At 42.5% G+C, this 26,875-nt stretch overlaps 1 protein-coding gene, 1 long non-coding RNA gene and 1 pseudogene across 3 annotated transcripts in view; 2 read left to right on the top strand and 1 right to left on the bottom strand.

The window, feature by feature from the left end:
* The window catches only part of LOC148723827 (uncharacterized), a 29,815-nt gene extending 19,959 nt beyond the window's left edge, over positions 1 to 9,856 (top strand). The window contains exons 3-4 of one of the 2 annotated variants that reach the window (XR_015991469.1): positions 1,751 to 8,231; positions 8,590 to 9,856. This is a non-coding gene — a long non-coding RNA (uncharacterized LOC148723827). Of the gene's footprint in view, positions 1 to 1,750; positions 8,506 to 8,589 lie in introns of those variants that run through there. The other variant, XR_015991470.1, reaches the window with a different exon arrangement.
* Positions 9,857 to 11,011: 1,155 nt separating this feature from the next.
* LOC148723826 (uncharacterized) lies at positions 11,012 to 20,522 on the bottom strand (annotated as a pseudogene).
* On the top strand, positions 20,469 to 26,164 carry LOC148723825 (uncharacterized). The gene is made up of 2 exons (XM_088732456.1): positions 20,469 to 21,166; positions 25,978 to 26,164. Exons 1-2 carry the CDS (start codon positions 20,588 to 20,590, stop codon positions 26,023 to 26,025), a joined length of 627 nt encoding a protein of 208 aa, XP_088588582.1. The 5' UTR covers positions 20,469 to 20,587; the 3' UTR covers positions 26,026 to 26,164.
* Positions 26,165 to 26,875: the final 711 nt, after the last annotated feature.

The raw sequence follows: 26,875 nt of genomic DNA, 5'->3' as shown, positions 1-26,875 counted from the left end.
AAGATTTTTACGGCTTTCCGTGCCACCTAAGTGCAAGGAAAGACCGCAGATTGCCATATGTTGCCTAGAATGATTAGGTAAATTAAAATGTCTAGCGACTGGTTTCGATGTGCCCTTGTCATTCCTTTCCACGTCTCGAAGGTGTTCTCGGAATCGTTCACCTAGTCTTCTGCCTGTTTCGCCGATGTATATCTTTTTGCAATAAGTGCAAGTTATGCAATAGATTACATTGGCGGAGGTGCTCGTGAAGTGATCGGTGATCTTAATGGATCGGTTAGGTCCCGATATTTTGTCAGTGTTGTGAATGAAAGGACACGTTTTGCATCGTGCACGAGTGCATTTAAAAGTGCCTGGTTGGTCATTAGTCTTAAAATAACTTCTGACCAAAAAATTGCCTATGTTTTTGTCGCGTTTGAATGAAATGAGCGGAGGCTGCGAAAAGATAGTGCTTGTCTCTGGATTGTTTTGAAGTAATTTAAAGTTTTTAAGAATGATGGATTTAACTGAGTGGTTGTGAGGGTGAAACGTGAGAGTGAAAGGAATGCGGTCGGAATCTTCCTTATGCGACGTTTTGTAGTGCTGAATGTCGATCAATAAGTTGAGCGCGGTGGTAACCCGCTTGAACGACGGAAACAGGGTAACCACGTTTATCGAAGAACTGGCACATTGACTCCGATTTGAGGTGGAAATCAGAGTCATCACTACATAAACGACGAAGTCTTAGAAACTGAGAAAAAGGAATGGAATTCTTAACGTGAGATGGATACGAAGACGAATATAACAAGTAATTATGCGAGTCTGTAGGTTTGTAATACACACTAGTGCATAAACCGTTACCTTCAATTGAAACTTTGACGTCTAAAAAGGATAAAGAATTGTCAGAAATTTCCCAAGTATATTTCAGAGCCGGGTGAAAAGAATTGACTGCGGTTATGAATTGAGTGAGCTCCTCTCTGGTAGAGGAGGTAGCGCCAATACAGTCGTCGATGTAGCGACCGTGGAGTTCAGGTTTGGACCCGTTGTATTGGTTGAAAAATTGATGTTCGACAAAACCTGCAAAAAGATTGGCATAGCTAGGTCCCATTTTGGTGTCCATGGCTACACCATTGGTTTGTTTGAAGAAGTTGTTTCCGAATGAAAAACAATTGAGTGTGAGCACTAGTTCGGCTAAGCGTAGTAGTGTTTCAGATTTAGGTTCCTTAACAGTACGTTGATCAAAAAAAAAAATGTTTAAGGGCCAGAAGGCCTTCGCCATTAGGAATGACATAACTTGCTAGCTTAACAGATGGCACTTTAAGTAAGTTTTTAGAGGAGGACCTCAGATTTCTGGTTGTTACATAAGGCTTCAACAGTTCAGTGATGTAACTAGGGGCCTGGCCGTTGAGCGCTTTGTAGGTCAAAAGTAGTATCTTGTAATCTAAGCTCTGGCTGACTGGGAGCCAGTGCAGCTGCTTTAAGATAGGTTTGATGTGGTCTTACTTTCTTGTACGAGTGACGACACGAGCTGTGGCATTCTGGACATTTTGTAAGCGATCTATCAGGAATTTGGGCAGTCCGTATAGTAGCGAGTTGGTGTTATCTAGCTTAGATGTAATGAATGCATGAACTAACTTTTCAGTATCTGCTAGAGATAGGCAGTCTCTTATCTTGCTAATGTTTCTAAGGTGGAAGAAACAGGCTTTGCAGGCACTGGTGACATGCTTATCTGATGACATGTGCTCATCGAAGATAACTCCAATGTTTCTTGCAGAGGGAGATGGCTCGATCCGCTCACCAGACACATCAACATACTCTACTAATGGGGGTGGACGGTGTCGTGCGCTCAAGATCAATAGCTCCATCTTTTCTCTGTTTAGTTTCAGTTTATTGCACACTATCCATGAGTCTATCTCAGAAACACATGCCTCTATTTTTGCTATAGAGCTGGGTTGTTCGGCTGGGTTGGGCTTGAAAGGGAGATAGAGCTTGGTGTCATCGGCGTAGAGATGGTAATTTAGTCCGTACTGTCTGATGATGTTCCCAGTGGGTGAAGTGTATAATAAGTATAAAATTGGACCCAGTACTGATCCCTGGGGAACACAGTACCGAAGTTCTTTCGTCTTTGACTTGTTTCCATCACTTATCACAAACTGTTTTCGGTCTTGGAGATAGGATCGAAACCATTTTTGCACATTTCCTTTTACTCCATAGCGTTTTGACATTCTTTCCAGTAGTAGATCGTGGTCGATTCACGGTATCAAACGCCGCAGACATATCCAACAATAGCATGACAACACATTTTTGATTGTCTATTTTTAAGAGAACGTCATTTTGCACCATCAAGAGGGCAGTCTCTGTGCTTTGAAAACGCCTATACGCAGATTGAAAAGATTCCTCTAGATCATTATCACGTAGGTGATCACTTAATTGACAAGAAACTGCCTTTTCAATTATCTTTGTTATGACCTTCAGATTTGAGATAGGTCTAAAATTTGAATGAATAAAGGCTGATAGTTTTGAATAATCCTCAGAGTCCAGGTTGTCCTTCTTCAACTTCGGTTTGATCGCTGCTTCTTTTAGTGCAGCAAGCATTGATGCTGATTGGAGCGACATGTTAACGATGTTAGTTAAGACAGGTAGAAGGGCTGATTTACATTCCTTTAGAATAGATGCCGGTATAGGATCAAGATCTCAGGATTTTTTACCGATAGTGTCTACAAAACCCTCAATCTCTCTCTCTCTGACATCACTCTGAACTCGTTGAGTTCGGCATGACAAGGCTTTTGTTTGCTTCCCAGGACTGGGTACTGGTATTTGCTTCATTGGATAGCTTTGTTCTTATTGTTGCCATCTTCTTGTCAAAAAAGTCGGTAAATTTGTTCGTAAGCTCAATCGTTGAGTGTGCGGTCGGATAGCGTCTCTCTACTTTGTGGTTTAATGGCTTGTCAACTGCGTTGAAAAGCACTTTTGGATCTGATGCATTCTCTGAAATAATAGATGAGTAGTATGAAGCCTTTGCGTCTTTAAGCATTTTATTCACAGCCCGACACTGGTCGACATACATCTATCTGTCAATGCGCAGTCTTGACGATCGCCAGCGGCGCTCCAGCTTCCGGCGTTTTCTCCTAGCATCACTAATACCCTCGTGGTACCTTGGTGTTGATGGGTGGAGGGTTATTACGCGTCGTTTTAAAGGGGCATGCATCTCAAATATTTCCGTCAGTGTGGTTTCGTATTTTTCAATGAGACCTGTAAGATCAGGGGTGCTAGTTGACAGAGGGCCGGACTGCTTTAGGTCATCATTAAAATTGCCCATATTTACCGAGCGCAGTTTTCGATAACTAGTTTCCTTTTGTTCCAGAGGTGGTTTCTTTAGACGAAGTTTGCAGTGTACAGCAGAATGATCGGACAGCATGGGTTCCCGTATTTCAGTGCTATTTACTAGCTCGTCCTCGGCTCTAGTTATGATCAGGTCTAAGGTGTGGCCCTTCTTATGGGTGGGTCGATTGACATGCTGGACTAGGCCGAACGATTCTAAGATGTTGTAAAGTTTGACAGTATCCAAATTGCTGATATTATCCACGTGGTAGTTGAAGTCACCCACTATAAGTAGGTTACCAGGGAACACAACTAACTGTTCTGTGAGAATGCAGAATTCTTCGAAGAAGAGAGCACTATTTAGCTGATTTGCCTTAGATGGAGGTGGTCTAAAGATGGTAACAATTCTTGTAGACCCAGCGGAGCATGTCGTTACGATGTCCAGGTATTCGAAAGACTTTAAATTTCTTTGGGTTTGTTTCGTAACCTTTACGTGTTTCTTTATTAGGAGACCAACTCCTCCCCTTTGTGAGTTTTTCCGAGGAATGTGGTAAAACTGGTATCCAGTGGGGCAGACTTCGGTGATGGAAAAATTATAGTTTTCATTATTACTCAGCCATGTCTCAGTCATTGCGAAAATGTCCACGTTATTGTCGACTGCATAGTCTTTCATCGCAAGTTCCTTCTTCTTGATCGATCTGGTATTCAACAAGCAGAAGTCGATGGGTACGAATCTATTCTGCAGTTTTTGCTTTGAGCATCTTATGCTGATAAGATTGTGCCAATTCACACCTCTGGGACAGCAATTTTTGGAGCCAAGGGTGACGTTGTGTAACATAGTGGTTGGCCGTAATGCATGGCTGCGCTTCGCTTGCGATGAAACAATGACCGGTATTGTTTTGTTCATAGAGGGTCCGGGATTGAGTTTAAATGTCAGATCGCCAATTAGTTCCATGTTGAAAGCGGCGAAGCTGTTGGGATAATAAAAGCATGGTCTTTTGTGTCTTTTCATCCTGCGCCGCTTTTGATAAATGAAATGCTCGTTGTGAACAAAACATCTTTGTTAGAGTAATTAGATGTATTGTGAAACAAGATTCCGGCAGCTTTGTCGGTCGAACAGAAATGCGACGATGGATAGAAAAAATCCCTTCTAGGAGGCAGAATATTCAGCCTTGGGTCGCATTTTCGAGGCCAATTTGTAGATTCATAGCTTCTGTAATGTCTTGTGTTCAGAAATGGTTGGTTGGTCCAGTAGAGAGCGAAGTAGAAAGTAAGTCTACTTTACTTTAGGTAATCCCTAAACCATCCAAGCTCTTTTCTAGTGACTGCATATCCCATCGTGAGTTTCTCCAGTAGCAGGTCATGGTCCACTGTATCGAACCTTTTTCGCAAATCGATGAAAACTGCACCAGTTAGTAGACCCTGATCCATATTGCGCCTTATGTTGTCAGTGAATGATAAGACAGCCAAATCAGTAGAGTGGCCCTTACGGAAGCAACATTGATAGGGACTCTGTAACTTTTCTCTAGCCAGAAAATCATATAACTGCGTGTGAACTACTCTTTCCAGAACCTTGATAAGTGGCCTGGTGTGAGGTTTATGGCGCGTCAGTAGATGAATCGCCGGCGCGAATATGCCCCTGACTCCCCTCTCACATGAGGGATTTCAAACAGGGAATTGTTTACCATCATCCAATCAGCGTGGAGTAAACAGCGTGACGAAATCTGTGCCGCGGATGTCGATCGCTTGGAAAGCTGCATTTCTCGAAAGTTTTTTGGCGGTTAGCACTTGGATTTTGAATGGATCCCCGATTGAATGACACGAGAAGAAGCGTCAACCTTTTAGTTTATCTGGTGTTCGATTTGGTAGCCGGGCGATTCTAATTTCTGGGTGAAAATCGGCTTCGCGCTGGAGCGGTCGAAAATGAGCATTCCACCCTTGTCTCTGCCTTCTTATACAGTAAAGTAACAGTCAACGCAAAATCTACCAAATCGCTCAAAATCGCTATTTAGAACCACAGAAACGACAATACACGGCAAGTGAGATAGGTTTACATTTATTTTGAACCTAAACATACACATTCCTTGATATAAGTTTACGATATTACGACTCTTCAATATTCTCCCATACATTTCTTTATATATTTCGAACAAACGACCAGACACGCCGCTTGTGTGGGCATACTGAAGTCCTCTTGGCTACGTCGTTATATGAAGGTTAAAGGCTGATAGCTTCTAAAGAAACTGTTTGGGGCTGCGTCGGTGGGGTAACGCAATAATTTGAATATATCAACAAAGTTGAAATGGTAAATTGGCCACCGTTACGATTATAAAAGCTGATGTTTCGAGCGTTAGCCCTTCGTCGGAGCGAATAGAGGAATTGTGGGTTGTGTGTGCTTTTAAAGGCAGAAGAAGGAGCTACGTGATTGGTGGGAACATGGCAACGAGAAAAACACGAATAAATTAGTGGAATGAAAAGCGTTCGTTGATACCTGTGGGATTTAGACTGCCGGCTTGAAAGATGAGCTTTTGTTCAAGAGATTTACGGTTAAGGTTAGAAGAGTTGCAAATAATGTTTGTAGGCTTAATACGAAAAAGGTAAGATTAAATAAAGTTACACAGCATGAGACGAAGTGTTTGTTGAATTGTTCTGTGAGGGTATATCAAAGGATAGTAATAGTAATCAAAGTTTAATCTCTTTACGTGAGGCATGGTTACCCATATTGCCCGAGCCAGAGGCTCATGTATGAAACGCAAGACAACAACCCACCCATCCCACCCCAGGGGAGGACATCCATCAGACAGTAATCTCGTGCGTGGGCACTTAACGTCTCCTACCCCTAACTCTAACCCTACAGGAGACGGGACCTCCACTTATTCGTCCCTATCTGAGAAGACTAGAATATCTAAACCATTTCTTGATGTTATAGAAAGGCAGCATATTCTTCTCAATTATTTTAAGACCTTGAGTGTTGGTCCGGCCGGGGCTCGAACCCTCGACCTCCCGCACATCAGTCCAGCGCTCTATCCATTGAGCTAACCGGGAGGCGGTTAAGGATAATTAAATTGGAGTATAGAGCAGGTCGGTATTTATCAATGTTTTCTTGTAATAGACCCATGTGTCTTTGTAAGAGTCAGACACACGTATCAAACTATTGTAAATTTCAACTGAGTTCAGATATAGAGAAAAACCCTGGTCCTACTCCAACGTATTATTGTAAAATAATAAAGGCACCATATTGCCAAGCTAATGATTTGGTATTTGGACAAATTTCAGGACAACGTTGTGTTGCAATGAGTTTATGGTCTTTTATTTACAATAATAAACAAGAAATCAATTCGCCTTTTAGCATAGGCAGCCCAAGCTCTCTTTGAGAACCACACAAGGAACACAATTTACATATCGATTTATAAGGATTTGTATGGGATTTTCTACAAGATAGCCATAGAGATAGTTAAAAGTGAAAATATTAAATGAAAATGGCTTACCTTATTCCAGTACCCCCGCGAGTCTTGGTTTGCCAACATGACGAGGTTACCAAGCCGATTCCAACGGTCGTTGTGTCGTGTTTAAAAAGGACTCGGATATCTACAAACGCTTTAACGTTTCACTGAGGACTCGAAGAGCCACCTGGCGTCAATCGCAGGGCTGAGATTGTGTGGCTAGAGAATCGAAATGAAAGGTCAACCTTTGCCCTTGAATTCTGCTGTGGATTTGTGGCCGTGAGGACATTTTAGCTCGGGATTTTTTACTTCGTTCGGGAGGCTGTGTGGACAGAAGTGTTCGGCCTTGTCCTCTCTTTAAGAAGAGAAAACCAGGATTAAAACAAAAACGATTAAATCAAGTAAAATCGGTAAAATAATGACACCAGGAGCAAGCAACACACGTATGGAATAAGGTAAGCCATTTTTATCTAATATTTTCACTTTTACCTATCTCTATGGCTATCTTGTAGAAAATCCCATACAAATCCTTATAAATCGATATGCAAATTGTGTTCCTTGTGTGGTTCTCAAAGAGAGCTTGGGCCGCCTGTGCTTTTAGGCGCTAGATTTCACGTGTAGTGTCACGTGATTTTTTACGTAAACAAACCACGAAAGTTCGGATATCCGGTCTCAAATTATAATATGTGTACGAACTACGAGTCGCTATTTCGCGTTCCCGCCACTATAAAATTTTTCCATTGCTTTAAGTCTTGAAAAGTCGGAAAAACTCGAAAAGTACTAGGTTCAAAATGTCCAATCGGAAGAATAAAGGCGACTTTAACGCCATGAACGTGGTAGAACTTAAAAAATATTTGTAGGAACGTGGAGTTTCAGTAGGGTCTCTGTAAAACGTAGACCGGAGAGATGCGGATGGCGGATGCGGATAGAAAAATGCGGATGAAAAATTGCGGATGGAAAAATGCGGATAGAAAAAAAATCGGTTGGAAAAAACAAAACAAAACAAAAACATGAAACATGTCATTACAGTCGAACCCCGCTATGTCGAACTCGGTTAAATTCAAGTCCCGCTATTTCGAACAAAAATCGATTTCCCTCGGATTTACCCATGTTCTACTGCTAAAACACCAAAATAGCGCTAACTCGCCGAAAACGCTTCAAATTGGCCTGAGACGCTGGTAATCAACAAAGAATACAACAAGGCAATGAGGTAAGTCAATTTTATTTCAAAACATGACATTTTTTCTCTCTTTTAAGGTAAACCGATAACATTTCATACAAACCTTTATATAACCAATTGTACAACACTGCAAGAGTCACGTCCGCGCTTCTAGTAGTGAGCTTGGGCTGCCTGTGTCACAATACAAATCAATCAACGCTCTCGTTCATGAAACGCTGCCACTCTTTCATGTTGACGCCTGCCATGATGGAAGTCGTGGTGGAAAGTTCTGGTTCAGAGAGCGGGGAGTTGCCTGTTTTTGAGATCACATGGTGAGTTACTGTTACACTAATTGGTTTGTCATTTTCAATTTGGCTGGTGCTTTCTAACTTCCTGAGCAAACTGCATCCTTTTAAATCTGCGATTTGTATTTTTCCGATTTGCCGGAGTGAGAACACAACATGGAAAGAGATAGGACGTAGTGTGTCTTGACTTTATATCTACAAATCTCTATTTTTCTACTCGAGTTTGAAATGAGTCTTGTTGAATAGAGGTTTTACCAAAGAGTTTATATTTTTAAGCTTTAATAAATGAATATGCTGCCTCGGCTTGTGTCTGCATTTTCTCGTTTTATTCTTACTATTTTGGTTTACCCACAATTTTTTTCCATCCGTCGTTTACAATCCGAAGAATTCTTGGAAGGACCACTGGGACAGAGAGCGGCGAGGGAAAGGCGGATCTTTTTGTAGATCAGGATCAGCGATACAAAGTAATATATTTGAAGTTGAAAGCAAGGCTGATCGGACAGTTGTGGATTTTTTAAAATACATTATATTAGCCCAATATTTCGACTAGACAAAACTAGTCTTCCAACGAAAACTAAGTAAGAATGGAAAAGACGGTAACAGTATAAAAAAAAAATACAAAACTGAGAAGTAAAATATGATAGGGGGAGGAATACAATAGAAAAAAAACAAGTATAAAGAGGCATCATAAAAATACACATCATGAGATTAAATTTCATCGCCTCGGTTCATTCCATAGGGTCTTTCTCTGTCTGAATTAATTAGTTCTAATGGGATGAGTTCTATGTCTTTAATGGAATGATCTGGAAGGAAAAAGTGAGAAAATTAAAGTGGGAAAAGTTTACAATCCGCCCGGTCCACGTTTTACAGACACTCTTTATAATCGAACCGGCCTCACTATTTCGAAGCTACAAGGGAAATAGAAAAAGTTCGAGATAGCGGGCTTTCGAAATAACACCGGGGAAACGTAAAAGGAAGGGTAAATCCTAGGGAAATCGATTTTTGTTCGAAAAAGCGGGACTTGGGACTTGAATTTAACCGAGTTCGACATAGCGGGGTTCGACTGTAATGACATGTTTAATGTTGTTCTTTTTTTCCAACCGATTTTTTTTTCTAACCGCATTTTTCCATCCGTAATTTTTCATCCGCATTTTTCTATTCGCATCCGCCATCCGCATCTATCCGGTCCGCGTTTTACAGAGACCCGTCTTCAGATGTTCCTGTTCGATATGATCAAAATAAGGTCAATATAGGGAAGCGTAATTTAAATTGCGTTAGTTGTGATTTTATAGATGTAAAATATACTGATGATAATAAATGATGTGAATTAGTGTATTGCTTGTACGTTCATAAGAAAAAAAAATGGCAGTTCCGCAAATAAAACAATCCCACTCAGTCTCGTGTGGTATTAACCAGTTGATCTGTATGCAAATGACTTTTTCTATTTTCGCGCAATTCAGGCATGATTACTTAGCGCCTAAAGAATGAATTCTTTTCAACTTCCTGTCTACGATATAATCATGATTTTGAACAGACCCTTTTGCACATTTTATTTCTTCAAAAAAGTAGCTCACAAGGTTTTTTGATACTAAAACCATTGGTTGAGGAGTAAGGAGGAGCAATTCGAGTGCAAAAGAAATTTAGTTATGGAGCTCCCGGATGCAAGCAGTAATTTGTTTCAACTTGTTGGTAATCAATTGAATTTATAAAACTCTCATTAAATTTTTTTCTATCCACGAGTTTCAGAGAACTATAATTAGTTTACACTAAACGGTGTTTCCCACCCATGAAATACTAAATTCTAAACAAAATTCTAAATTCTTTCGAGTGCAAAAGAAATTTATGGAGCTACCGGATGCAAGCAGTAATTTGTTTCAACTTGTTGGTAATCAATTGAATTTATAAAACTCTAATTAAATTTTTTTCTATCCACGAGTTTTAGAGAACTATAATTAGTTTACACTAAACGGTGTTTCCATCCATGAAATACTAAATTCTAAATAAAATTCTAAATTCTTTCGAGTGCAAAAGAAATTTATGGAGCTACCGGATGCAAGCAGTAATTTGTTTCAACTTGTTGGTAATCAATTGAATTTATAAAACTCTAATTAAAATTTTTTCTATTCACGAGTTTTAGAGAACTATAATTAGTTTACACTAAACGGTGTTTCCCATCCATGAAATACTAAATTCTAAATAAAATTCTAAATTCTTTCGAGTGCAAAAGAAATTTATGGAGTTACCTGATGCAAGCAGTAATTTGTTTCAACTTGTTGGTAATCAATTGAATTTATAAAACTCTAATTAAAATTTTTTTCTATTCACGAGTTTTAGAGAACTATAATTAGTTTACACTAAACGGTGTTTCCCATCCATGAAATACTAAATTCTAAATACGGATGGATTTTGTTCGTTTCGAAAGAAATCATAGCACCTGGGTTTAAAGGAGGGGAGACTTTTCACTTGCGACAGCCAAACAGGAAGAAAACATTCCACAGCTCTGAGCCTGATATAATTGGTTTTGGGAGGCAGAATGCCTCTGAACAGAGTTTGTATGACGAGTACCATAAATCCTCTAATAGGTCCCCCTTCTACTATGCCACCCCTTCTGATAAGCTCCCCCCCCACTCTTAAGAAGAAGAAGTTTATTAAGTCCCCTACCCTCCCCCTCCTAAGACAAAAGTTCAAAATAACACTCCATGTCAGTAAATACGATAAATCTATGGAAGTACTGTATTTTTAGTGTGTCATTCAAAGTTGATTATGGTTATTGGTTAGTTGATGTTATTAAAACCTGGATCATTGGATAATGCAATTCAAGACTTTTTATCGGCTTAGCCATTATGGTATATGAGCCAATATACCATAATCTAATATCTGTACATTGTAACATCCGGTTTCTTCTTACAAAATAAAGTCGAGACGATTTGTCTAATATCTTTGGGGTGTTTTTTTTTTTAATAAAACAATTATTCCACTCGCGCTTGTTGGATATGAGATGATTATAGCCAACTCGGCGCTACGCGCCTCGTTGGCTATCTATCATCTCATATCCAACGCGCGCTCGTGGAATAATTGTTAATTATCATGTTGGCATCAATAGAATACGGTATACGAAAATTACAGAGCGATGCTAATAATATAACATAACTCTATTAAGCCTCCCCCCTCTAATAAGCTATCCCCTAAAGTAACTGAAATAAATAAGCCCCCGGGGGGGACTTATCAGAGGATTTAGTTGTATTAAGCAGTAACGTCACTATTAATCTATTTACACCCTTTGTCTGTTGTTGGTCTATTAGATGGTAGTCGAATTCCTGACTTGCCAGCACGGAGAAAGCGGTGACTGTAGCTGTGTTTTTTTTATAAAAATACAAACAAATTTTACGGCAGTTCATCAGTGTCAAACTTATTACTCAATTCCTTTCCGACCGCTATTAATCTCGGTAACGTTGTTCTTAGGAGGAAAGACCCGCGGGAAAGTTTCCTAGAGCCGGGCCTTTCGGCTTGCTTGTTTCTGCATTAGTACTTTTCAGCGTTTCTATTCGACCTTCTTACGAAGATCTTTAAATTGTTTTCACTCCTACAGCACCTTGTTTTGACTTGATTTGATAATTGTTCCTAAGATAATGCTTACAGCTGTACTGATGACGCTTTCTTAAAACAGATGTGATTGGTACATCAATAACGGTACTAATTGTCGATTTCGCTGAGGTAGAATGTTGTATCAATTGTGACAGGTCATGGTCCACTGTAAATTCCGCAGTCTTGAAATGGGTTTCTTAACAGACAGACTGGAGATCATCGAAACCAATTACACCCTCCCCGCTAATTTAGTGTTCCTAGCCGCGAACCTCGAGGGACTAGTTTGGAGCCTTGTGTGCACATTAAATTAAATAATTCGCTTTTTGACCTCGCACTTGCAAACCATATAACAAATCCCTTCTTGGGAAAAGTTTTACGTCATCCAATGCAGAGAGCACGATTCCTCCTACGTACGATTGTTTCTCCAGTCATGGCGACACACAGAGAATGACACTATCGATCAAGTCTCTGTACTGGCAAGAGGTAAAGAGAGGGTATTCGAAAAAATCAGCCTCATTTCATCGATATGAGCGAAATAAATTGGTTAGTGTAGACCACCCAGTCCTAAGTCACAGTGGGCTTGCCAATCAAGGTAGCTAAAGTACCGTCAAAACGTTCCCACGGATGAATCCAAAAACTTATCTCAAATAAGGTGAGTGTAGTACAGCTTTCCACTATGTTTACCACCCTTGCGCTGGAGGGAATTCTTGAGTAAATATTCGAACTGTCTTGCTATCTTTATATGCGGCCCAACAGAATAGTTTCTTGGTGATGTTCACTCTGAATCCCATCATTCCACATTCCATCATCAAGTGATAAATCTGAGGTTTTCTATTAAAACTGAAGTCAAGGTGACGGCTACGATCATACACCCGTATTGAGGCTTTAAAAGGATCCTGCTCGTCACTTATAAATCCTCTTGTTTCGATGTTACATCTAGCCAGGTCAACTCCAGGTTCGCATGTTTGCAAATTAACAATGAAACGGCTTCCGTCTCTTGGTGGAGATGGTGCGGGGCCAGAGTGATCCATATCTGGGTAGATTCGATTAAAAGACATTGAAAAATTGTTGAAAGGGTGAAAAACCTGCAAATAAATTTCTACAGAATGTCTTTCAGACGTGACCTTGCAGGTGTGTTTGTGCCTTCCCCAGTGTTTCAGCTGGCATTCCTTTCCACAATACTTCGCACTCATGCAACTCTTGCAAGACTTCAATCCAACATCATTTCGAAGGCAAAAGGCACAATATCTTCCCAATTTGTGTGACGTTAAATTTGTTGAACCGTGATCATTTCCGGAACACCGATTGCTTGGCTTAAACTCCACGGAAACCATATTAGGAGCAACCGTTTTAAATTCTAGAGGATGCTGCCCCGCAAACAGGTTTACTGCATCTTTCAACATTAGAACTTTTTGCAGATTCAACGGAAAAGAATATAATTCATAGTTGTAAAGTCCCTCATGAAAAGTAGGACCACAATTGTCGTGTATGTAGTTGTTTTCTATCACACAGGGGATTTTCCCTGGACTTTGAACTCCAGCCATTATGTCACCCATTTTGTTGTTACAGATCTTGTTTCCCTTGTACAGACCGCCCGAATTGCTGTGGATATAGATTCTCCAATAGAAGCTCTCAAATATCTCATTATTCTCCAAAGTGACGTCATTATGATTTAACATTACGCGAACACCAAAGGTACCACTGTGAAATATCTTGTTTTCACGAATTTCCACAGGGAGTGAAACAGTATTGTGAGGGGGAAGTCCCGCCACGAGGATTCCCTCGTACCTATTGTCGTAAATCTCGGAGTCGATTATTATGGCTTCCTTTGCTAAGACACCCGCTTGTTCTTCATCGACCCAGATTCCTCTTGTATTGCCATGAATGTGGCATGTGTGTATTGTAACACGTCCCTTGTTTAATACTCTAACTCCAGAGGCATAACATCCCATCATACCATTTCCAGTCACGTGACATTGTACCATTGAGGCTGAAGCGTTTGAGCCGTGTACCACTAGTCCACAACCTCCACCACCCTTGATTGTGCACTGAAGAAAACTTTGGTCCATTGACATGGACCAAAGGTTCGGTTGAGCCATTTCTCCAAAAGAAACAGTTCTCGAACTTGATATTGCCATTAGGTGCAACCAATTTAGATTCTGTTGAGAGAGTAATATTGCTAAAAAAGCAATCTTCTTCTAAGCTAAGCTTCCCAGAGGGAATGGTGACCTTAGCTTCGTTGCCCAGAGCAGCTATCACTGTGTTACTGATGGGCACTTGAAAGTGAGTGTCAGGGTTGTGACGTGTCAGAGAGTCGTCTAACCTATATTCTCCGCTTAGAAGAAGAAGCACTTTCGTTTGTGACTTGCTATTGTTGCTAAACATCATCATATTTACGTATGATGCACGATCCTTCGCAGTAGATAGCGCTATTTATGCAATAGCGAAAATCAGACCTGAAAAAAATCAGGCCTGTACGGGATTCGAACCACTAACCTCTGCGATACTAGTGCAGCGCTCCACCAATTGAGCTAACAAGCCAACCGGGAGCAGGCCGTTAAGTTGATTCGTAATAAACCCGTGATGATAAATCAGATGCAATGAATATATGAAGTTCATATATTTTAAACTGCGGTATTAAATACGTATGATGCACGATCCTTCGCAGTAGATAGCGTTATATAGCGTGTATCATACGCATTTAATACCGCAGTTCAAAATCTTTCGCAGTAGATAGCGCTATATAGCGTGCATCATACGTATTTAATACCGCAGTTCAAAATGTATGAACTTCATATATTCATTGTATCTGATTTATCATCACGGGTTTATTACGAATCAACTTAACGGCCTGCTCCCAGTTGGCTTGTTAGCTCAATTGGTAGAGCGCTGCACTAGTATCGCAGAGGTCAGTGGTTCGAATCCCGTACAGGCCTGATTTTTTTCAGGTCTGATTTTCGCTATTGCATAAATAGCGCTATCTACTGCGAGGGATCGTGCATCATACGTATTTAATACCACAGTTCAAAATATATGAACTTCATATATTCATTGTACCAAACATCATATTGTTGCGAGGGGCCTCCGATGATTCACAAATCTTCTAGTTTCCATCCAGATCTCTGAAAGCAGCTTTGACAGGCTCGTAACGACCACAGCACTTACTATCATGGGGATACGCGATAGTGGCGAAGCATAAGGAAGAAAGTCTTTGCCCAAGACCAGTAAGAGCCAAAGCTTTCCTAGAGTATCCCTTCCAGCAGTTTAGCATAACTCTGATATACTCCACGGAATCTTTAATACATTATTTAAACTTTCTCAGTTTAAGATATGCAGTTGTTCGGTTGTTAAATAAGCATGAGTCCGGGTTGGTTGCTCCCCGCATGGCTTCAATTCCTTCAGTATAAGAATTGATGGCCTCTTCATACAGCCCACTTTTAAAAAAGGTGTTTCCCTCCAAGCGGATTTAATCTGTGTTAGCACTCTTTTGGATTTCCAACGCAGATGTTTTCCGATTCTCCACTGGGGGTCGTGACGAGTAGAATATGATTTTTTGAAACATGTGAGAAAGGGGAAGAGTATGTGGAAATAGCTCTCTAAGTTCTTCATTAGAAAATACCTTGCTCACTCCTACATCAAAATCCAAAATTTGAAATGCAAATCTCTTGGCTTCCTTGGCTTTCTCTTGATGATCATACACACTCAGCTTCATGGCGTTTTCATAAATAATCCGGGACGTCTCAGTAATTAAAACGACTGTTTTCACTTCCTTCCCAATGTCGCCTTGATCGAGAAAGCATCTCAAATGCTGTTGCAGCTCGGAAGCATGAATGGTTAACTTTGACCAGTGATAGAACAAGGAAGGATCAGTTACAGAAGCAGATGCTTGTTCTGCTACGCTTCCAGTTACATTCAAAACAATCTAGTCTGGTGAGGCAACGACGAAAACAGTTGATGAGGAGTACTAGTCGAACAGCTCACAGCATTGAAGAAGCGGTTTCCTCAATGGTCATTCTAGTTCTAATAACTTCCTGAACCAGACGATGTAGGCCTAGTGACGTGGAGGATATTCTCTGGAATAGCGAAAACTTTGTGATGACTTCCAGGATGTGATCTTTTATCAAAGGACCACAGGAACTTTCTAGCACCTTATCGTCAGAGGAAAGCACCTTTCCGTCGATTATCCCGTCTTGAATTTCATGAGGCTCCAGAAAGGCACAAACGTTTACAAATCTTGATGCTGCTTCCCCATTTGTTGACTTCTTGACGTACTCGAAGTGAATAAGCCACGTGGTATGCACTGCCAGCCGACTTTTGGATTCGTACTCCGACGATGGTTTTGCTGGATGCTGGCTCAACAACTTTAATCGCTGGATTTTGTACTCTTCAAGATACTTGCTTATGGGACCACCAGCTTGTTCTAAGGCAAGCGGAAGACCACCGAGCTCACCAATAAGTTCTTTCAATAATTTCTCTTGTCCTGTGGGATCTAGGAGATCACTTCTAGAAACAAGAAAACGTATTGATTCGTCTTCTGAAAAGGAAAACAACTCCACGCAATTGGATAGATTTACGTCAAAGGAATCACAAACTTCTCCCGAGTTACGTCTCGTCGTGAGTAAGAGATGACCGATAGCTTGCCTTCACCATCCTCCATAACAAACTTTTCGCATTTGGTTGGAGAGGTTGAGCTTGTCTACATCGTGAAGCACCAACAACCATGGCTTTTTGCTTCTTGAAAGGTAATTGAGCACTTTAGACAGCGTTAGGTCGATTAAATCCGCGAGCAATCCCAAACGTAAAACCAGGTCATTCAGAGAATTTTAAAACCTATGGTAGTCTTTCATGGAGATCCAAAACACTCCTCCTTCGTATTCCGGTTCACGTTCCCATGCAAAGTGAGCGGCTAACGTGGTCTTCCCGAATCCTCCAAGACCGCATATGGCTGCCATGTTTAATACGCTGCTTTTTTCCAATTGTAGACATTTTTCCAGAATTGATAGTTCATTTTCCCGCCCTGTGAACCATTTACTTTGATCTGGCGCATCAAATACAACCTCCCTAGATTCATCTGAAAGGGAAGAATGTTCAAGTTTTTCCTTCAGTATATCCAAATCTCTCCGCATGAGGGTCTGGATGGGGTTTAGTGTTAAGTGTTATTTGGCCTTTTTTTTTAAATGTTTAGTGTTAAAATTTGTAAAATTTTAATGTTTAGCGTTTTAAAAAAGTTAACTGTTAAGTGTTAAAAGGTGTTAGAACAGTGATTTCACTCATTAAAGATCGATAAAAGTTTCATAAAGAAGGCAATATGTTAGAAAAAAAAGGACTAAGATTCTTCAAACTTAGCTCTTATGAGAAAGGGTGCAAAACTAGAAACAAAAGAAGAGCCCGCGCGGAACTGACCAAACTGGTCAACATGCATACTTTGTGCTCATGCGCATAAGTTCTTCAGACATTTTGTGGTCAGCGGTTTTTTAGCAGACTTCTGTATGCAAAATGGCCGCCACGTCCGCATCGGTGGGAGTTGTGGAAGTATTAGTCAGCTTTTATAGATGTGGCGAGGAAAATGCTTTTGAAAGGCATCGAAGCAGAATTCCAATCGGTAAAGAGCAAAGAAATATAACGGACGCAAAGAAGCATTTGATCAACTTTCTTGGTATTTCGCAAATGGTCACCTCATTGGGGATGGGAAATTTCGAGTTGAAACTGTACCGGCTGGCTAGGTATGCCCACGAGAAAACGAAGAATTTACATATCCTTACGCAACATCAATGGGAAATGGAGGTTCCACTCCTTGTTTCTGACGAAACCCAGAGTGAACTCAATGGTGAGCAGACAACTGATCTTTCAAATTCATAAAGTGCAGGAAAAAAAATTGCAAATTGCAATATTCACTGGAAAAGCTAAGGTTTTGCTATTCAAACCCAGGTTGTTCTTAATAAAAATAACTGTTATATTTGGTGACTTATGCTTATGTTAAAAGACCTTAAAGACCGTACGTTACTGACCCCTGTAGTTGAAAGCCTTCATGCAGTTTCCTACTTTAAAAACGAGACTTTCACAGCTTTACAGTATGCTCGAGACTTTGGCACAATTGCAAAAGAATCATTAAAAAGGACGACAAAGTGGAGCGCCAAATACCTTACACATGACAAATCCTTTTATCCAGTTCCAACATCTAGTATGGAGTTGGCAGATGTTGAAGTTATGAAGCCTCTAACAGCTGCAAGGATAGATCCTCCAATTGAGATAGCGATGTAGGAGTTGGTGGACAAATATCGTCCAGTGAGGCAGAGAACACTGCGGAGTGAAACCACAAAAGACAAATCTGGAACTCTTCCACCAGCAGTGTCTTACGCTCAGCCTCCTCGTTCCAAAGTAATGTTCCACGACGACTCAACTGTTGAAGGTCAAGAAGGAATGAAACCAATTATGCCGCAAGTCACAGATGACGATGGGGACTCGCACGTACCCAGCATCACGTTTGTGAACGATAGCGCGGTTGAAATAGTTGCCGTTAGTGAATTGCCAGATCAAGAGGATGAATACGACACTGACTCAGGCAGTGATATGGATGATGACGATCACGACTCCTACCCCCACACAACAACACTCACAAGGTCTGGTCGCGCCATTCGCGCTCATTTTCGCCTTGATTTATAGAGTTTGCACGATCGGGCGTGCGCATATACATAACCTTGTGAATGACTCTCTGATCCAGAGTTCATTAAATGAAAACCCGAAAATAGCGCTATCTTGGACCCGGGAAGGCAAGGGGAGTTCAGATTCAAAGGCTGGCTTGCTGCTGATACATGTGCTAAGAAACGAGAGGATTGGCTAGTGAGGACGCATAAGTCTATTTCCCGGTAGGTAAAAAGGAGCATGATAATTGATTAAACAAATGTTTGAAATGAAAGATTGCAAAAGTGCAATAACGACAGAGGAAAGTTTTCATTGTCGAGCATATTGTACCCTTCTGCTGAGAAATAGTCTCCCACGATTTTCCATGATAGAAACATAAACAATGAACAAACCCAAAATTGTAATCAAAATGACAGTCTGTAAATCAATTGTAGATATTATTCCATATCGAATGTCCACGTTTGTCTTGATTAGTATCTCGCTTTTTTAAGCCATTTGCGCTTACATTTGTATGAAATCTAGTGTTACTGTGGTTTTTTTAGTGTTAGATGTCAAACAGTCTAAAATTTAACTGTTTGATGTTATAGATGGAAAAATTTTAGTGTTTAGTGTTTTCGAGGCACCCCATCCAGACCCTCCAGCATGGCCGATCCCCCAATTTCTAGAGAGTTACAGCGGAGCTCCAATTGTTCTTGCCGCATCTTCCAGTTAATCTCAGAACTTTTTAAAAGGTTCATGTGTTCCTCATCTGTTCCATCTGTCTTGTAATCGTATCTTGTGTTTTCTTCAAATCTTTACAAACGCTTTGCAGATCTGACTGTTTCTCTTCGACACTAAAGATAGCTCTTTGAAACTCGGACTTAATCATGGCAAGAGTAGAAGAGACACTTTTCATGTTTTTATCTTGGTTTTTTTTCGTTGCGATGTAAGGAATGTATAAGGTTTTGAACATCATTATGAATAAAGTAGAGAAGAGTGTTGTCAAGTGGTTCACCAAGGCATACATCTATTCCTGTTCAAAGTTCACAAAAACCAAGCATGTGTAAGGCAGAGAGAAAGGATCCATGTCAGTATCTTAACAACTGAGCATTTGCCCCTTCCCTAACACAGCATTGACCGAGGCTCTGAATGGGGCTGCCCGTTAGCTGTAAACGGCAAAAACGTTTAGCTGTTAGGCGTAAATATTGACAAATTTTAACCGTGAGTCTTAAAAGAGTTAATAAGTATTGTGAAGCAACAAGGAGTACTGGTGAAACCCTTTGGATGATATACTTGTCCATCGAATCACTAATGGAACTGTTCTTACGCTGTGGAATTTTACTGTTGTAATTTCTCTATATACGACTGAACATAAGTTTCTGGTAACAAATTATAAGGTACTTTCTGTAGTGCTGGTTTTGGGTGAAATTTTGGAAAGAGTGGTAAACACGCAAATGAGTAATAATTTTAGTCACTGGGGTTAAAGTAAGCACCAATGCGGATTTAAACTATGTTTAAGTTCGGCACTAGCAGTGGGCCAATTAGTTTTTTTTTCTCGATAGATGCCATATGGATTTGCAGATCGACAATTCTCGAATCTAATAACTGAAACCTGAATAAAAAAGAAACAATTACTTAAATTTTCTTGAATTACAAGGACAAAAAAAGTGACTTAGTTGTTCACTGTTATCATACCTCCTTTTCTCCATAGCTGGAGCTTGTTCATAATACTCAGTTCATCAGCTGGAGGCAGCTTAAGGATTTTGACCAAGGCCTCCATGAGATCGAAGCAGTAGTCGTATTGGACGTCAGTCCACCTGGCAAAGTTGCAATGAGCCCATTCATTGCGCACGGTACGTCTTCGGCTAATGGTTGCACCAAAGTGAATGGTGTTGCTCCGCAAAGAACGGCAAGAGGTGCAGACGCGTCAAAGGATGTATCAAATGCATTGAAATGGGACATGAAAGGCTTCATAAAGAATTTCAATAAAGAAACTTCATCTTTTACACGTGTAACGTTGCTAGGAAACGAGGCTAGCCTCGCCCCAGGACAAAAGGAGTAGAGCGGGAAAATCGCGTGGGCCATCTTGTTGTGTTGATGTAGTGTCGCCATCGCTAATTGTATTAAAGGAGGTTTATTAAACGTTACACTGGTGGCAGCGGTGGGATAAGGACGAAATGACTTCGAGGGAAATGCTGGAGGATGTTATCGAGCGGTTAACCAAGCAGTTGAAGCTGGCAAACGCAACTTCGCGATCGACAAACGAGGAATTTCGACAAACACAGGTGAGCCTTGAAGCGTTGGAGAAGGAACACAAAGGAGTCGTCCAGCAGCTCGGTGAACTCAAGGAAAGGGAGTCCACACTAATCAGTGAGAGGGACGAAGCGAGGGAATCGGCGAAGAAAGCGTTGGAGAAGGTGTCGGGGATGGAAGGCAAGCAGTTGCCTTTTAAGAGACAGTCGGCGAAATCGACTGTAGCGAAGCCCGAAAAATTTTCGGGTAGTGGAAACGTCACAGACTTCCAGGCGTTTTTGGATCAGTTTGAAGTCTGTGCGAGGATGAACGATTGGAGTGAAGAAGAAAAAGCAAATCAATTGGTTTTGTGCATGAAGGAGAAAGCACGCGTGGTCATGTCCCAACTCCCGTTGGACGACAAGAACTCCTACCAGCGCATGGTCAAGGCCCTACGCGAAAAAATCGGAATGCGACAGGTCCCCGAAGCCGCCAAAGCTACGCTCAAGGCTCGACGAAGAAAGGTAGGAGAAACCTTGTTAAATCTGAGCATTGATATTAAACGCCTTTGTGGAGAGGCTTACCCGACCTTGAGCCCAGCTAGTTTAGAGCAAGCTTGTATTGATCATTTCACCGATGCACTTGGGGCCTCACTTGCAAAAGATGTGATTCGCTCTAAGCCCTCGACATTAGATAAAGCCCTTTCAGAAGCTCTGGAGCTTGAAGCGTTGGAACTCAGAGCTATTAGAATGAGAGAGAGAGAGTTGTGAACGATGTGTCAACCAATGGGGGAGAGGTTCGTGAGGTGCTAAACTCACCCCTACCAGGCTGGGCCCCCGAGCTTTCAACTATGATTGCATCAGCTACAGCAAAAGCAGCAACTGAAGCGGTGGTTAATGCAATCCCTTCTAGGAGTGTTCAGGTAAACTACGCTCCTCCTCGATTCAGACAACCCAATGGCAGGGGTAGGGGATGTTGGTCATGTGGGTCTATGTATCATTTCCAGAAGAACTTCCGACAGGGAAACTTCCGCAGGGCGGGGGACAGATCGTAACCGTGAGTCGCTCCCCGCCCGGAGACCAAGTACCAGTGATACGCATTAGCTCCATCCAACCTAACGCGTTTTTGCTCGACTGCAAGATCAAAGGGGTCCCTGTGAGTGCAGTGGTGGATTGTGGTAGCCCGATCTGCATTTTGAATAAGGAAGTGTTCAAACATATCGGCTTAAGTGACACCCTGGGGAAGGTCACATCCAAGATTGTGGGTGCTGAGGGCTCACAACTCAGTATCCTGGGAACTGTGGAGCTAGACACCACTCTCGAGGGGATAAGAGCTAAGCAGCTATTTTATGTTTGCGACAATCTGAAGCAGAATGCCCTACTTGGGATGAACTTTTTACAAAACAATGGGTACGTTGTTGACTTTAGTAGGGGAACCCTTCACGCTGGAAACACCCAGATGAAACTGAGAGGCGAATCTCGTTGGGAGGTCCACAGGGTGTCACTGGTAGAAACTGTTACCATACAACCAGATCAGAAAGTTCTTTTTGTTTGCCAAGTCAAAGAGGTGAATTTGGAAGGAATTCATGGGATCCTAGAACCTCTGGACAGGTTCTTTGAACGGTTCCCGATTGCGGTGCCCAGTTCTCTATCCTCGGTCAATAATGGATCGGTCCCAGTTCGTTTCTACAACTATTCCGGCCGGCCAGTTACCATCTACAAGGATACAAATGTAGGGGAGTTCTGTCCAATAGTAGAAAAGGGGCAAACAATACCTACGGAACGCAGTTACAGAGTAGAAACCGCCTTTCCCGACAGCAATAAGAGACAAATAAATTGCAACGCGGTGTCAGTCGAGGCAGAGCTGAGTTGCGATGCAGTTGAGGAGATAAAAAAGCTATTCCCCATAGACAATGACCAGCTAACAGAAGATAAGAAACTTAGCGTATGGAAAATCTTGGCCAAGCATTCCAAAGCGGTATCGAGAGGGCCACATGACATTGGCCACTGCACTAAGGCCCAATTACGAATTAACACTGGCTCTGCTCCCCCTTCAAGACTTCCCCTGCGCCGCTTTTCACCAGAACAAGAGAAGTACATCAACGAGGAGACGCAAAGGCTGCTTGAAGGAGATGTGATAGAACCCTCTACCAGTCCTTGGAGTGCCCAAGTCGTCTTAGCTTCTAAAAAGGATGGCTCATACCGTTATTGTGTTGATTTTCGTAGACTAAACAGTGCCACCGTCAAGGAACACTACCCTATCCCGAAGGTGGAGGACATGATTGATTGTCTTGCCGGCGCGAAATTCTTTTCAACTCTAGACTTCATCTCTGCCTATCATGCATTCGAAATCCACCCCGATGACAGAGAGAAAACAGCGTTCTCCACCAAGCAAGGACACTGGCAGTGGAAGCGGGTTCCCTTTGGGCTCTGTAATGCAGCTCCCTTCTTTGTGCGCCAGATTGCTAGTTTGTTAACAGGAATGACATGGGAAGAACTCTTGGCATTCTTTGATGATGTCCTGCTATTTAGTCCCACCTTTGCCAAGCACTGTGAATCACTGGATCGTGCTCTTTCCCTCATTGAGGAGGCAGGGTTAAAGGTGAAGCCAGAGAAATGCCGTATTCTGCCAAAGCGCGTACCATTTGTTGGCCACATCTTATCAGAGCAAGGAATGTCCACAGACCCTGAAAAGGTGTCTGCAGTGATGTCCTGGCCTCCACCAACCACTGTGTCTGAGTTGCGTGTTTTCCTGGGCAAGGTTGGATACTACCGAAAGTTTATACCAGACTTTGCAAACCTTGCACACCCTCTGTTCCAACTAGAGGAGAAGGGGCGTCAGTTTATGTGGTCGATCGCCTGTCAGAAGTCTTTTGATGGCCTGAAACAAGCCCTATGTGTAGCGCCTGTGCTCGCCTTTCCACAATTTAACCTTCCTTTTGTGCTAGACACTGACGCTAGCACAATTGCTGTCGCTGCCGTTTTGTCTCAAGTGCAGAATGGCGAGGAGTGCCCCCTTGCGTACGCTGCGAAGGCCCTGACAAAATCGCAGCGGAAGTGGCCCCCAACCAAGCTTGAAATGTATGCCCTTGTGTTCGAGACAGAATCCTTCTACCCTTATGTGATCAACATGCAGTTTTTTGCTCGGCTGGACCACCAATCGTTGGTGTGGCTCCAGAGTTTTAAGCACCCCAAACCACAGGAAGCCCGATGGGTTGAGTACCTGCAACAATTCGACATGAAAATAGAACATCGGCTTGGTCGTCTGCATGCCAATGCTGATGGCCTTTCGCGTAGACCTTGGCCAGAAGACCCACTGGTTGACAAGCTGGAGGAAACAAATGTCGCTAGTGCGCCATTGATTGTTGAAACGACGACCCATGTTGATGAGTCAAACCCCCCTGAGGGTATGCAGTCTGTACCTAGACAAACGCCCGTGCCATGGTCCAATGGGCACTTTAGAACAGAGCAGTCCAAGGACAAACATCTACGAGCAGTGCGGCAGTGGCTGGAAGCAGGGAGGCGACCACCGAAGCAGGAAATGGAAGGGGCTAACCGGCATATGTGGTCTCTTTGGAGTCAGTACAATCGACTGCTGTTAAAGGATGAATTGTTGTACCGGCGATGGTTCGACGAGAAGACCGGACGCGAAAACCTACAGTTGTGTGTCCCACAGCATTTGAAGGGAGATTTGCTGCGGGAGCTACATGACCAGTGCGGACACTTGTCAGTACGTAAGACTACAGACAATGTGCGGAAACGGTTTTACTGGTTTGGCCATACTGTGGATATCGAACTGTACTGTCAAACATGTCGCACGTGTGGTTCCAGAAATGGACCAATTCCTCGACCGAGGGCACCTATGCAATCCATTAGGACTGGTTATCCACTCGAGAGGATTCAGATTGACATTCTTGGACCACTTCCTAGAGACCAACAAGGGAAACAGGTTCGTTGCGGTTGTGGTCGACATTTACACCAAGAGGCCCGAGGCGTATGCCCTACCTGATCAAAAGGCCGAAACCGTAGCGCACGCTGTTATGGACAACTTTATATGCCGCTTCGGTTGCCCTCGTGGAGTGCTCAGTGACCAGGACCGTAATTTTGAGTCGCGCACATTCCGTGGGTTATGCAGCTTGATTGAATCCGTCAAACAGAGGACAACTCCTTACCACCCTCAGTGTGATGGGGGTGCGGAACGGCTTATCCGTACGGTTACTAATATCATTGCCAAGATTGCAGAGGAACAAAAGCAATGGGATCAACATCTTCCTAAGGTCCTACTGGCGTTGCGAGCATCGACCCATGAAACGACGGGGTTCTCCCCCAGTATGCTGATATTTGGCAGGGAGCTGAGGTTGCCCATTGCTGCAATGCGAGGGGAACCCCCGTCAGAACAATCCCCTGATTACCCGTCGTTTCTGAAGAAACAGCGTGAAATCCTCAAGGAAGTACAGGAACGAGTGGAGAAGAATGTAGCAGCCAATCTCCGTCACCAGAAAGATGCCTATGACGCACGCTGCAAGCGGAGATCAAGACCTTACAAAAAGGGTGAACTGGTCTGGCTAGAGGAGAAGGCTGTTCCCAGGTGGCTGCACCGTAAGTTCCATCGTCCTTGGTCCGGGCCATGGAGGGTAGTCAAGGTCGTTTCGGACGTCACCTACAGAATACAGTGTCAGGAAGTGGCCCCCTTGCGGAAGATACGGAAGACCAGACTGATTGTGCACTTTAACCGTCTTAAGCCGTACCACGCAAGGCCCGTTGAACTTCAGCCGACAATGCGCGACACCGAGGAGGTCGGCAACCTATCAATGGATCTGAATGTTGGAGAGCATGCTGTGGTGAGGTCACAGAGGGCCCACAACGTTGAACCTGCCCAGACCCTTAGACGTTCAGATAGGAACCGTCGTGCTCCTGTCTGGATGAGAGACTTTCTCTTAGAGAAGGACCTTGATACCACCCTTCTTCCGCTAGGGGAGGGGGGTGTGTAACGTTGCTAGGATACGAGGCTAGCCTCGCCCCAGGACAAAAGGAGTAGAGCGGGAAATTCGCGTGGGCGATCTTGTTGTGTTGATGTAGTGTCGCCATCGCTAATTGTATTAAAGGTTTATTAAACGTTACACACGTTAGTCATAGTGACGCGGATTTTTATGCAGGGCTGCCTTATTGTTGATGCTTTCGTAGTTCAACTGGAGCCAACAAGCAAACTGGGAGCTGGTTATTATGTTGGTTCGTATTAAACCCCTCAGGGGTCTGTTGTCTTGTTCAGATATAATTTTAGATTGTTCATACCGTTCTCCTTACTTACCCTTAAGTTGTTTCATTTTTCATTGCAGCTACTCGAGAAACAGCTTTCCTTCACACCATTAGCACAGCCGCTATAACTCATGAACTAACCCTATGGTGTAGACAGAACAGAATACTCGGATGCATGTGCGGTAAGACGAACAAACACCAAAAAGGAAACGGTGACTGGCAGTGGGGAGGATGCAATGATGACATCAAGTTTGGAGAGAAGGAGACGAGACAGTTTATTGACAAACTGGAGAAAGGAAACGACGCTCGTACAACATTCAACCTGCATAATAATCAAGTAGGAAGGAAGGTGGGTTTCAGTTTTTGTCGTAATTGTTTCTAGTTTGTTCAAATATTGGTCAACTGTTATTTAAAAAGTATAACTGTCATTAAAAGATCATAGTTGTCATTTTCGTTTTAATGTGATGGCAATCTAACGTGATTTTTCTTAGAAATGAAAAAATTTATATACATATCTTGCGTTTCTAATGTTTCGTCCTTGGTTATATCAGATTGTCCGCGCAAAGTTAAGAAAAGTATGCAGATGTCCTGCCGTCACTTAAAGCTGTAACATGAAAATATGCTGGAAAGAGCTGGAACCTTTAACGTAGTTGGACAGGAGCTGAAAAGTAGATACCGCTCAGCCGTCCGGGTGTCATTTGTGAATACAAAGCTTCACAGGCGCGACAACGACCGAGACAGACTGATGACTAAGAAAGGGAAGAAACTAGTTTATCTGGACTCGTCTCCAAACTACTGTGTATGAAACACGACGGTTGGCTCTCCTGAAATGTGAGGAAGGACATGGGCTAGTGACGTTTTATCCGTGGAGAAGAGCAGATCTTTATGTAACTCTTGTAGTCTGCGACATCGGACGGTAGAACATAACAAGCAGGTTGAGTGTAGATGTAAGTTCGTGTGGTGCTGCACTGTTAAATG

Source organism: Stylophora pistillata, chromosome 9 (genome assembly GCF_964205215.1).
Source record: "Stylophora pistillata chromosome 9, jaStyPist1.2, whole genome shotgun sequence".
NCBI classification, from domain to species: domain Eukaryota; kingdom Metazoa; phylum Cnidaria; class Anthozoa; order Scleractinia; family Pocilloporidae; genus Stylophora; species Stylophora pistillata.
Note: the sequence above shows the minus strand (reverse complement) of the source record. Positions and strands in the feature narration are given on the sequence as shown.